The following is a 13,738-nucleotide window of genomic DNA, read 5'->3' on the forward strand; positions in this document are numbered from 1 at the left end:
GAGCCCCACTGGTGACATCTTGTATAAATAAATATAATGCATGGCCACGACTTAGTAAGGCGTGGAAACGAAATCCTAATGCGTGGCCATGACTTATTAAGGCATGATCTCATTCCCATGGCTTACTAAGTTGTGGCCACAACCTAATTATCTCATTCTCACACCTTACTAAGTCTTACTTGTTCCCACACGTTAATAAGTCGTGGCCACGCTATATTAACGTGTGGGAACAAGTAAGACTTTGTAAGACGTGGGAATGAGATAATTAAGTCGTGGCCACAACTTAGTAAGATATGATCTCATTCCCACGGCTTACTAAGTGGTGGCCACGACTTAATTATCTCATTACCACGCCCTACTAAGTCTCACTTGTTCCCATGCGTTAATAAGGCGTGGCCATGCATTTTTATTTATATGGGATGTCACCAACAGGGCTCGGTATGATAAGGTATGAAAACAAACGTGATGTTAAGATACAGAGCAGGCTGAGGCCTGTCCACGCCACTCACACACACAATACACACACACAAATACACACACACAAATACACACACACACACACACACACCTACAGGGGTGACAGTTAGTTCAGAGCTACAGGCTGAGGCGGAGCACTACAGGTATGCAGAGTGGAGAGAGAGAGAGAGAGAGAGAGAGGGTTGACGTTACCTGGCTGGCTTCACCGTTCCTGTGAGTAGCCCTGTTATTTGTGTTTTATTGTAAGTAATGAATATAAACTCTGTGATCTCCAGGGTGGAAGGTTGTTTTGTTGCTGTTCAAATGAAAGTTGAGAGCAGAGCGGAGTCTTTCCTTCCTAATTTCACCCTGTAATCTCTAAGAGTCTGTTACGAGAGTTTGTCTGAACACACACTCTCAAAACTACGGGACTTACACATTAGTTTATAGTGGTCAATAAACAGGAACACCATATTTCAGCCTAAACTCTAATCTGCTGCGTCTGTAGCGTACACTCGATTACTCTGAACAATACATTTGACATGTTTCCCTGCGCTTAGAAAAGGACAGAGGCGTTGCTGACTGATAGGCAGCTGCTTCAGCGGCAGATAAAGATTATGCTGAATTGAATCGTTGGAATTTAGGCTGGTAGTAGTGGGCGAAGGTGACTGGAGGTAATCCTGAAGATGGTTTGCAGCTCATTTGAGGGGGTTTCATGATGAATCGTCAAGATTAAGCCACAAGTCTAGTTACATTGACGTACTATAATTACTGCTAGACTGTTCAACCTGCAAATTACATTTACATTTACAGCATTTAGCAGACGCTCTTATCCAGAGCGACTTACAAAAAGTGCTTTGTCTATCTAGAGAAAGTATCTTTGCTAGTTACAAATAGGTTAGGGAGAGAAAGCCAGTCCTGAGCTCAGATGTGCAATATAATACAATACAATATAATACAATACAATACAATACAATACAATACATTTCAATAAGAACAGTACAATACATTACAATGAATACTCAGTGCTCATTTAAGTGCTGTATAAAGAGGCCGCAAGAGACTCTGCTGTTCGGACAGCCAGTGGGAGTTCGTTCCACCACCTGGACTCCAGGACAGAGAAAAGTCTTGATGCTTGTCTTCCACATGTCTTGAAGGACAGCGGGTCAAGCCGAGCTGTACTTGAAGCTCAAAGGGCTCGAGTTACAGTTCGAGTTTTGACCATTGCCATCAGGGGCTGGTCCATTTTTGGCTTTGTAGGCATCAGAGTTTTAAATCTGATGCGTGCAGCTACAGGAAGCCGGTGAAGGGAGCGCAGCAGTGGGGTGACATGACTGAACATAGGAAGATCTTCATAGTCAGAATGACAGCTTACTGAATTGACGTCTTATGAAAGAGAGGATCCTCAGCAGTGAGACTCAGCCTGAGCTGTCTCTGCGTTTCTGCTTGCTGTTATACTCCAGTCCGTGCTGTTTGAGCTCAGCACTGGAAACAGATATGCTCTGAATTTACCTGATATTACATCATACAATTCTGTATTTTAGTTTACGCACCTTTGGCAATAAAATACATATTCATGTGGAAATGATGTGCACATTTGAATCACGAGTTCAGTGCAGCACTTTTTAGTTTTAGTAGGAGTAGAATTAGGGAGAGTAAAACAAGAGTGAAACTGAAATAGGAGGATGACAGCAGCTGGGCTATGTTGAACTGTTCTGTCATGCTCCAGGACTTGGAATGTCTGGAACAAAATGTTTTGACGCTCAGTATGAGAAGTGAGCTGTGTTACATAAAAAGCTGCAGACGAGCATCACTGCAAACTAGAACTGCACAATGTATCATTTGGTAATTGTTATCATGATATTGGTCTTTGCAATGCTGGTATAAATTATTCAGTAGCTACTAAATATGTGCTGTAATTGTTATGAAATATTCATCAACTGCAAAAATTACTCAGTATCTATGAAATATTCAGTAACTACTGTTAGTTATTCAGTCTCTATGAAATATTCAGTAACTACTAAAAGTTATTCAGTATCTATGAAATATTCAGTAACTACTAAAAGTTATTCAGTATCTATGAAATATTCAGTAACTACTATATGTTAGTCAGTAACGATGAAATATTCAGGAAATACTAAAAGTTATTCAGTATATATGAAATATTCAGTAACTACTGTAAGTTACTCAGTATCTATGAAATATTCAGTAACTACTAAAAGTTATTAAGCATCTATGAAATATTCAATAAACTAAAAGTTACTCAGTATCTATGAAATATTCAGTAACTACTGTAAGTTATTCAGTATATATGAAATATTCAGTAACTACTGTAAGTTACTCAGTATCTATGAAATATTCAGTAACTACTAAAAGTTATTAAGCATCTATGAAATATTCAATAACTACTGTAAGTTATTCAGTATCTATGAAACATTCAATAACTACTGTAAGTTATTCAGTATCTATGAAATATTCAATAACTACTAAAAGTTATTCGTATCTATGAAATATTCAGTAACTAGTATATGTTATTCAGTATCTACTCTGAAATTGTCAGTATATCTTACGAATTTTTCAGTAACTATTAAATATTCATTCACTACAATCAACAAATCAGTAACTACTATCAATTATTTAGTAACTGCTTTGTTGAGGAAAATAAATATTCAGGCAATTTTGTTTTTTTTTATTTAATATACTTCCAGTTCATATATCGACTTCAACTGTACACACATAATCTCTTTGACTTTGTACTTATGAACATGAACAAAAAGGGTGTAAAAGCATAAACAAAGATTTGTGCAAAAACAATCTTGATAAGGAAAAGTGTTCAATAATTTTATAAACAATCATAGTGAAGGCACTTCCTAAAGTTGAAGCAAAAGTTGTAAAATCTAATTTTGCCCCATGATGGACAATAAAGTAAAGTAAAGAAAACCTCTTTGGCAAAAATTCAGCTCATGTTTGGAGATGGAAGGTTGCATGCAAGATCCCAAGACTACCCACAGTGAAGTATGAAGGTGGGAGCATCATGATGGGGCCGCTTCTCTGGAAATGGTACTGGGGCATTAAACGTCAACAACAGAAACATGAAAGGAGCAACATACTGGGAGATATTAGACAAGAATTTAATCTCAGCACCCAAGAAAGTGAATCTGCGGAGAAGATGGTTCAAAATGATTCAAGGCTGGTTTCTAAAGAAGGTGTAGATGCTTGCACAGCCTAGCCAATCTGCTCACTCCAATCTCATTGAAAATTTATGGAAGAATTTGAAATTCTTTAAAGGAGGGCACGTAGTGTAATGATATTAATGTAGTCTGAAGACTTTTCTCTCTGTAAATTATAGTTTTTAACCCCTTAACAAGCCGTGGGCCCGACAGCAGGCCCAAAGTTTCATAACACACCTCTATAACTTAGAATAGCTCCATTAGTTTGCACTGAAGTCCCTGTAGTTACTGAATAATAAGCATTTGTATGACATAAACCTGGATTGTTAAACATGTCTTTGTTAATGCTTATAACTAATGTTTTGAATAATTATGAGTATCTATGTATAAATACGAAGTGAAAACTTACACTATGCATGCAAGTTGGAAGTGGCTGTATGTACTGGAAGTTTATGAAATAACAAAAGCAAAAGTGTCTGAATACTTATTTCCCACCACTGTACAAATTATTCAGTGACTACAATGAATCTTTTCAGTAGCTACTATTATTTTTCCATAATTACTACAAATCGCTTTGTAACTACTATCAATTATCCACCAACTAACTAACCACTAACATCCACTTCAATCTCTTTGAAAATTTATGGAAGAATCTGAAATTCTTCAACAGAGGGACAAAGTAACTTTGGGGAAATTCCTCTTTTCCAAGAGGAATGAAACAAAATTGAATCACAGTTCTGCAAATAGCTAATAATGTCTTATAGTTTTGATGGTATTTATATGTAGTCTGAACACTTTTCTCACTGCAAATTATAGTTTTTAACCTCTTAACAAGAAAAAACTTAATACACACTTCTATAACTTAAGAATACTGCCATTAGTTTGCATTGAAGTCCCTGCAGTTACTAAATAATAAGCCTAAGTGAGTAATAAACATGGATTATTAAGGGGTTAAACTTAGCTTTGTTAATGCTTATAATTTTACAGAGTTTTCTGAATAAATATGAATATTTATTCATGAATACAAAGTCAAAAGAGACTATGCATGTCAATTTGAAGTGACTGAAAATTTATGTAATAACTAAAACAAACACTTATTTCCCACCACTATACAAACAATTCAGTAACTACAATGAATTTTTCCAGTAGCTACTATTATTTTTCCATGATTAGTACAAATTGCTTAGTAACTACTATCACCATATATACACCAACTAACTAACCACTAACATCCACTTCAATCTCATTAAAAATTTCTGGAATTTTTCTCACTTTTCTCAATGTAAATTATGGTTTTTAACCTCTTAATAAGTAAAGCTTTATTGCATACTTCTATAACTTATGAACAGCTCCATTAGTTTGCATTGAAGTCCCTGTAGTTACTGAATAATAAGCATTTGTATGCCATAAATCTGGATTGTTAATGCTTGCCTTTATTAATCCTAAAAAATCCATAATTTCAAAAGACACTATGCATGCAAGTTGGAAGTGACTGTATGCACTGGAAGTTTATAAAATAACAAAAACAAAAGAGTCTGAATACTTATTTCCCACCACTGAACAAATTCTTCAATAACTACAATACATTTTTCAGTAGCTACTGTTAATTTTTTCCAGAATTACTACAAATTGCGTAGTAACTACTATGAATTATCCACTAACTTCCATGAAGTTAATATATAAATGATCATTGTGGTTATGAGAGTGAGAAAATATAGGCCTTTGCAGTGTAGGGGGGCTTAAAATACATAAATCATAATTAGGTAATAAATTATGTTATTATCTATTTGCTTTCTATTGTGATATCTGTTTGTGTGTTGGCTGTTGGCCCGTGTGCTCAGGTGTGTGTGTCTTTCCTCGCAGCCAAATCACCAGCGTTAAACTAACACTTACGCTATTAAATAGGAGTCTAGAGTACACGTTGAAATGACGCCAGTCTCCAACGGTTTATTTAACGCAGCTGACTTCACTGGCCGTACATTTTACAGTCACACCTCGTTCTTCCTGGGAAGATCAGCATACACAGAAAAGAGGCTCCTCCTAGTGTGCTGTTCATGGCTGGATGAGTTAGCTGGACGATCTTGGGACACTGATAGTAAATCACACTTTCATGAGTGTATTTGATCTGGTTAACAGCAGGTTTACTTACAATACACACTCCCCTGTTATACCACCATGATCCCAGTTTGGGATCACGACAATCAGAGGAGGAGGAGGGCCGCACCGTTGAGCTTACGGTTTAATCAGCTCTATCACACCCAAATCAGCTCACATAGGGCATGAAAATGAGCTGATGAGTTGTATCAGATGTGTTAATTCTGATGGTTAAGTCAAAATTCAGCAAAAAATACAGTTTGTTTTTTCCCCCCACCTCAAATGTAGTTTTTAATGTCCAGTCAAAACTGCAGTTAAGTACAAGTCATCCATTTTTCAAAAAAGAGGAAAACATAATAAACAGAAGTCTCAACAACTGAATATAATATCACATTTTTTCAGTGTTCAGTGAGTCGCGCTTTACCTTTATTCCAGCTTCCATTCTTTTCAGGAGACTCACTTTCAGTTCCTCAAAGAATCTGCAGACACACCTCGAAAGTTCAGTCTTAGAAGCTGGTTGATCATTTTCTGAAGTAATCAAACACATTCAGTGGTGTTGAGGTCTGGACTCTGAGGTGGTCAGTCCATCGTTCAGCTTCTTTGTTCGATGTGTCCGTCTCCTTTTCTCAGTGAGGTTCTTCTTGACAGCTACACATCCTTTCAGACCCACAGCGCTGAGTCGTCTTCTCACAGTGGAAGGATGGACAGAAACACCTGTGGATGTTTTCAGATCTGAAGCAGCTTGATTTTCTCCTCTCTCTCAGAGATGAAAGCTTTAAGTGCTGTTTATCTGATGGGGGGCAGTTTTGGTGTCTGCCAGCTCTTCCAGGTGGTTGTTAGGAGACACATTTTTGAATTCATTTTTTTTTTATTTATTTTCCTTTGACTTTCTCCTTCCATGTGCAAATGGTTTAGCTTATATCTACACACTTAAAAAGATGCTTATTTAGGTTTTTTTTGTAAAGACCAACAACACTCAAAAAACTAAATGCATGCTTAAATGGTTCTTTGCATGGCAAACCTATGGAACCAAAACGTGTTCTGCTATTGCTACAAGCTTGTAACAGTAGCAGAAGACCTTTTATGGTGCTATATAGACATATTTTCAAGTATATATATTGAACCATATACAACACATTGTGCAGAGAACTCTTTAATAATGCAAATGGTTCTTTAAGTGTTCATAGTTCCACATACAACCATTGTCTTTACTAAAGAAGTCTGAAAAAACATCTTTTTAAGAGTGTAATTTCCTCAGAAATATCTTCTGAAAAATGAATAATTTGTACTGAATTGCTGTTTCGACTGGAGATTAAATAAAGGAAGGTGGTCTCTGACTTTAACACAGTACTGTAGCAAACCAGTAATACACACTTTTTAGCATTAGCATGGTGATGTTACATAACCACAAATAGACTCTTCAAAAAAGGCGCCACAAGTGTTTCTTGAGTGATGGATAGAGGAACCACTTTTGGTTCTTCTAATGTAATTTTGGGCTGGACAGTTTCTAAGCAGGTAAATGTACATTTCTGCCAAATTATGGGTTATTATTATATGTCTCACACTTCTGTTCAATAAGCCTCTCAAATGAACCTCACAGATCTCATATCTTTTCCCAGCAGATATCCCTGAATCAAGATGACCACCCCAAACACTTCCAGTTTCGCTAACAGCAGTGCTCAGTACCGCTGCAAGTTTAACGAAGACTTCAAGTACATCCTGCTCCCTGCCGCCTATGGGCTGGTGTTTGTGGTCGGCCTGGTGCTTAACATCACCGCCATGTACGTCATCCTGTTCCGGATCAAGCACTGGAGCCCGAACACCATCTACATGATCAACCTGACGGTTTGCGACACCCTCTACATCCTCACGCTGCCCTTCCTCGTCTACTACTACGCCGATAAGAACGCGTGGCCCTTCAGCGAGGCCTTCTGCAAGCTCATCCGCTTCCTCTTCTACGCCAATCTCTACGGCAGCATCCTCTTCCTCAGCTGCATCAGCATTCATCGCTTCCTGGGCGTCTGCCACCCCGTGCGTTCCATGCAGTGGGTCAGTGCCCGGCGTGCCCGACTAGTTTCGGTGGGCGTTTGGGCGACCGTGCTGGTCTTCCAGGTGTGTTCAGAGATACGGTTGGTATTTTTTATGCCTGGTAGAACAAAGAGGAGGGAGGGACAATCATATCTTTTCCTCCAAGGCTGACCAAACTGTGGCTTGATGGCCAAAGGACATTTGATTTGGCCGACTAGAAAGTTAACCTAACCCCACTTCCACATCCAATGTGAAAAAAACAGATTTATAAATATCTAAATACACCAATCCTTGTTTTTATACTTATTGTCCATTTTATTGGCTCCACTGTTCATATAGGAGCAGTTTGTAGTTCTACAGTTACAGACTGTAGTCCATCTGTTTCTGTGTACTTTGTTACGTTGTTCTTCAGTGGTCAGGACCGCCACAAGACCACCACAGAGCAGGTACTATTTGGGTGGTGGATCATTTTCAGCACTGCAGTAACACTGACGTGGTGGTGATGTGTTAGTGTGTGTTGTGCTGGTACGAGTGGATCAGACACAGCAGTGCTGCTGGAGTTTTTAAACACTGTCCACTCACTGTCCACTCCATAGACACTCCTACCTTGTCAGTCCACCTTGTAGATGTAAAGTCAGAGACGATAGCTCATCTGCTGCTGCACAGTTTGTGTTGGTCATCCTCTAGTCCTTCATCAGTGGTCACAGGACGCTGCCCACAGGACGCTGTTGGCTGGATATTTTTGGTTGGTGGACTATTCTCAGTCCAGCGGTGACACTGAGGTGTTTAATAACTACAGCAGCACTTATTGTAGTAGTTATGTAGTCAATCAGCCAAGACATGTTTGGTGTCTCAAGTTAGCTTCTTTAGCTTGGAGCTACCAGGCTAATATAGGTAACAAGTAATGAAAGCTTAGTCACCAGGTTAGCATGGTGCTAACTGCCTGCCTAACAGTGACAGTGGCTACGTTCACAGCAGTCCAGTCAGAGTGAGATGAGCAGCAGTGAGCAGTGCTTGTGTTTTTAATTGCTTTAAAATGATGTCAGACTCAGGAAAACGTCCTTCACATGTCCTTATTAAAGAAGGCCGAGAGGAAGACGTCGTGTTCTGAGACACATAAGATGGACGTCCGTCCCGCCGCCGTCTTTTAAAGATCAGAGCATAAACTTCGTCTCCTCTGCAGACCAGTTTCTGCTCCGCCATGTTGAGCGGTATAAACTTTCACTATGACGCGACGAACATGATCAGAACAGACTTAAACTTTCCGATAGGGAATGTAATCAGATACAGACGTTTACATGGTTATTTTTCTATTTAACGGATTATTTACAGGATTACCCACCTCGTTCACTCAGATAGACACTGTATTCCGAATGGCCTCAATCGGACTAACCTATTCTGACTGATGTGTTTACATGGATGTATTCTATTCCAACTGAGCTATTAGTCGGATTATTAACTGATTGTCAGGCTGCATGTAAACGTGGTTGGTGGGGCCAGAGCACAGGGGACTTTGGTTCTCTGACTACAAGGATTAAGGTAGCTTGATATGATTCAACCATTAGATGAACTGATTGATTAAATAAACTAAATAAATGAAGTATCTGTTCTCCGATTTTATATTATTATTGTATTGACTCACAGGATTTTGTTGTTGCCATTTAAACGGGATATTTTAGATGGTGTAGTCGTGTTAGAGTTTACTCTTCAGTGCATTTAGGACTACTTTTGTTTTTGCATTACAACTTCACCACCAAGAGCACAAACTCATGATGTAAACACAATGGGATACTGCACAATAATTACACTAAATTTGTATATTTTCAACAAAATTGCATTGCTCAAAGTGCACATAAACAACACGAACTTCTGTTTAACCTCAATTTTTAGGTACTTATTTATTTGTCTTATTTATTTATTTATTTATTGATCGACCTATTGTTGGAGTACAAGGTGGGCCACCAAACATGCTTGTGACCATGATGCGTCCCTGTTTTCACACTGAACCCATTATTTGCACCTTTCTGAAAAATGTGTTTGTTTTTCTTCAGGCTCCTGTGCTCTACTTCTCCAGAACCAGAAATGCTGGAAACGAGTCGGTCTGCCACGACACCACGTCTGAGGAGCTCTTCAACCACTTCTTGGTCTACAGCTCGGTGGTTTCCTTCCTCTTCTTCGTACTTCCCTTCCTGGTGGTGATGGTGTGCAATGGTCTGATGGTGCGGAAGCTTCTGGAGCCCGGCTCTGTCGGAGGGCCCACATCCCAGCGCTCCAAAAAGAAATCAGTGAAGATGATCATCATCGTCCTGCTGACCTTCATGCTCTGCTTCCTGCCCTTCCACCTGACCCGGAGCCTGTACTACTGCTTCCGTCACCTGCAGGTCGGCTGCGGCCTGCTGGAGGGATCCAGCATCGCCTACAAGGTCACCAGGCCGCTGGCCAGTGCCAACAGCTGCATTGACCCCATCCTCTACTTCATGGCTGGCCAGGGTTTCCGAAGAAGCATGACAAAAAAGGTCAGGCAAGGCCAGAGGATTGAGAAAGCGAAATCTCTCTCAACCGCGTTATGAGCGAGAGAGACTAGCCAAACGTTTGGACTATGAAGACTGGAATGAAGATCATGAAGCTTTGATGCTGGAATATAATAATAAAGAGACACATTTAACAAAATGGCATATATTGTATATGTAAAGTTATGTCTACCTGGTATCTATTTAGGTGCACTTTATAGGTTTTACAATTATTGTAGCCAACTTGTTGCTGCAGTTTATCAGCCCCCTTTACCCTGTTAATCACTGGACAGGGTCCAGCTGACCAGATATGTACACTATGTGTCTAAACATCTGTAGACACTTTACTTTAAAGTCACTAATGGCATTCAGCTGTGCACAGCTTGTATAATCTCCATAGAAAAGCACTGACCAACAGAACTGGATGCTCTGGTGCAGCTGCACGTGAGCCTAATTTCACCGTGCCCAAAACAAAGCCCCCCAGCATTGGACTGTGGAACAGTGGAACTGAAAAGTGATGGACCTCCAATGCCTTTGGGACGAGTTCTAGTGATCCAGAACTGATCATCCAACATCAGTACCTGATCTCACTAATGCGCTTGTAGCTGCAATCAAATCCTCACAGCAATGTTCCAACATTTAAGGTAAAGCCTTCCCAGAAGAGTAGAAGCTCTTACTGCAGCAAAGTTGGACAAACTCCCAATTAAGACCCTTCATTTCAGAAGAAACGCTGTTGAAAAGCTGAAACTGAAACTGTTCATGGGTTATTTAACCTTTGCGGTTATTATTCAACAACAAGTGACATGTTGTTCCAGAACCTTCCACCACTGATTCAAGGACAGCATTTTAGAAGTGTTTAAAGGAATCAGTGCGGTAACGAGAGCGAAAGCCACTTTGTGAGTTATGAGCTGGAGTGTACTGAACCCGCAGTAAAGGCGTGTCTGAGCTGTCATTAGCACTACAAAGGAATATTAACCTGTTCATGAGTAGAAATAATTAACCAGCTCCAACGCCCACCAGCCGGCTCTCGCTGAGGCCCTGCAGAGACATGCCTCAGGGTGAAAAACTGTGACAGTACGGTGAGGCGAGGTACTGGGCAAAAAAGCTGGCGAAGTCTACATCACAGTCATTGACGAGATGAACCTAAATGTTCATTTTTCACGTGTTTTGATCTTTTCTTTTGGTATCTCCATAGATTGACTTCTATGTAACCAAATGGAGAGGGCTCTCAAAGTCATAACTTAAAACGTCACTCACCAACTCCACTCCAAAATCCACGCAAAAACTAATGTCTATTATCTTTGGGGTCAATTTGACCTCAGCAATTTAAACCTCCAGGAAATATCAGTTCTGGTGGGAATTGTTTCCCCTCCCCATAGGGTGTGAACTATCAGAGGTTCTTGCACTACTACAGGTGTGGTTATGTTAGGTCAGGGCCCTAAAGCAGAGGAATGTTTTTGTAGATTATAAAATTGTATGTTGTAGTGACCAATATCATCCAAAACAAGCAAAACAAATGTGTGTGAAATGTTATTTCTTTTATACAACCTGGGAACACCAATGAATACAAAATGTATATATATATATGTATACACACACACACACACACACACACACACACACATATATCGCTGATGAACAAAACCTCATATCTCCAAAATAATAACTTTTTTCTTTTTTATAGAATATATATATATATATATATATATATATATATATATATATATATATGTAATGTTATCAACGTCCTGTACACATTTGGTGTTACACATAATAAAGGAAACACCAGAGACATTTTTAATGAACAATGCATTTTACAAAAATAACTGCTACGGAGCATCAAACCACATGTTGTCAATCATTGAATATCCACTAAAATATGTAATTTAATCCATTTGTGTTCTGTTTTTTCACAATTACCTCAGAATAAAGTCGGTCACACCAGTGACTTCAGCTAAAAGCTTCATATGAAATCATGAGCTAAATGAGAAAATCTCTGATAACTGAAAGACACAGTGGACTCACCATGTGCTTTTCTTCATAGATCCTCAGAAAACAGGTAAAAGGAAGTCGAGTGATGTCATCAGTGTGACTTTTATTTCCAAAATAAGAGATTTTTTGTTACACAGTAACACCAGTGACACGACTCCTGGGGACAACAACTTTCATTGTTTTATAATCTTTATTTGCCATTTGTTTTATGTTCTTTATGTCATTTAAATCAGATTTTTCATAGTCATGTGTAACTTATTGCAGTGAAAATTGCAGAAAAACTAGTTTTTCACCTGAAAATATGGCCTCACCCTTCACACATGACTGTGAGGACGAGCTCTTCTGTGGTGCTTGGAATTCTATATGATTGATTTAAAAACCAATATTGCTAAATTGAGGCTCAAGAAGGTGAAATTGTTGAAATAACATTGTTTTAAAATATAAATAAATTGTAACCCTGACATTCTGTTTAGTGGCTAATTTGCTTATAGACCCTTTTTAAGATGGCATAAACAAGACCTAGAGCCGAGGACAAACAATACAGCATCACTCAGTCTTGGTAGCTCTGTTTGAGGGCCATCAAAACACCCCAGTTTAAACTGGACAGTTTCTACAGGAAATACAGAAACACAGCCACTCATAACTGCCATAAACTTATTCTTTATTGGAGGAGTACAAATATGAAGAAAAAGCTAACATTATGATGCTGATAATAAATAAAAGCAACAACAATGCAGAGATGAATCGTTTCTTTCCTTTCCCTGTCACATCAATCAAGTTATTAACATTTTAACAAACGTGGTAGAACCCAGAGATGTCAAAGCCTATAAATATCATAAAATACTGGCCGTGTAAGGAATGGAAGAGAAAAAAAAAAAACAGCTGTATAAAATACTTTACTTTATAAAATGTGCATGTAGATGGCAGTCAGTGAACAGTGTTGCTTGTAGTCCTGCCTGCCACCGTGTGTCTTCTCCACTTAAATAAAGAATGGAATAAAATATGAAAATAAAATAAGGAAAAAAATGCTAGAAACGTTACTGGAAGATTGAGATGGTCGTAGTTTGTTCGATGTTTGAATACTACTGTATATGATACGCACGTTGAAAGAAAACGTCTGTGTTTTTCAGCCTTCCTTGGATCAGCACGGCTTCTGTTACACGCATGATTTGATTAAACAGGTTTTCTGTCCTTTTACAAGAGAACTTATTGTCCATAGTAACTGACTGTACACTTCAGAAGGGGCAGATACAGATTAGGCTGAAAAACACTGAAATATTCCTTTAACTTAATCATATAATAAGCATGAGATATGATTTTCACATTTTGCTTCCATATTATAAATATAAATAATATAAGATGTGTTTGAGTACCTGGAGCTGATACAGGTTGCATTGCAGCACAGACTCAGACCCCCTGCGCGCACTTTGTGTTTGTGTGTGTTTCAGAAGCACCAAAAGCATCACAACAAGTGCACGTCCACTTGTT

General features: G+C 38.8%; 1 protein-coding gene across 2 annotated transcripts; it reads left to right on the plus strand.

Moving 5' to 3' along the window:
- The first annotated feature begins 632 nt into the window (after nt 1-632).
- LOC118818071 (P2Y purinoceptor 2-like) lies at nt 633-11,386 on the plus strand. Of its 2 annotated transcripts, none has more exons than XM_036585183.1 (3): nt 633-690; nt 7,343-7,832; nt 9,800-11,386. In XM_036585183.1, the coding sequence occupies exons 2-3, from the start codon at nt 7,359-7,361 to the stop codon at nt 10,316-10,318; spliced, it is 993 nt and encodes a 330-aa protein (XP_036441076.1). In that variant the 5' UTR covers nt 633-690; nt 7,343-7,358; the 3' UTR covers nt 10,319-11,386. The 2 variants fall into 2 exon arrangements, with proteins under 2 accessions (XP_036441076.1, XP_036441077.1); XM_036585184.1 differs by having other exon boundaries at nt 642-690; nt 7,340-7,832.
- Nucleotides 11,387-13,738: the final 2,352 nt, after the last annotated feature.

Source organism: Colossoma macropomum, unplaced genomic scaffold (assembly GCF_904425465.1).
Source record: "Colossoma macropomum unplaced genomic scaffold, Colossoma_macropomum, whole genome shotgun sequence".
Classification (NCBI taxonomy): Eukaryota; Metazoa; Chordata; class Actinopteri; order Characiformes; family Serrasalmidae; genus Colossoma; species Colossoma macropomum.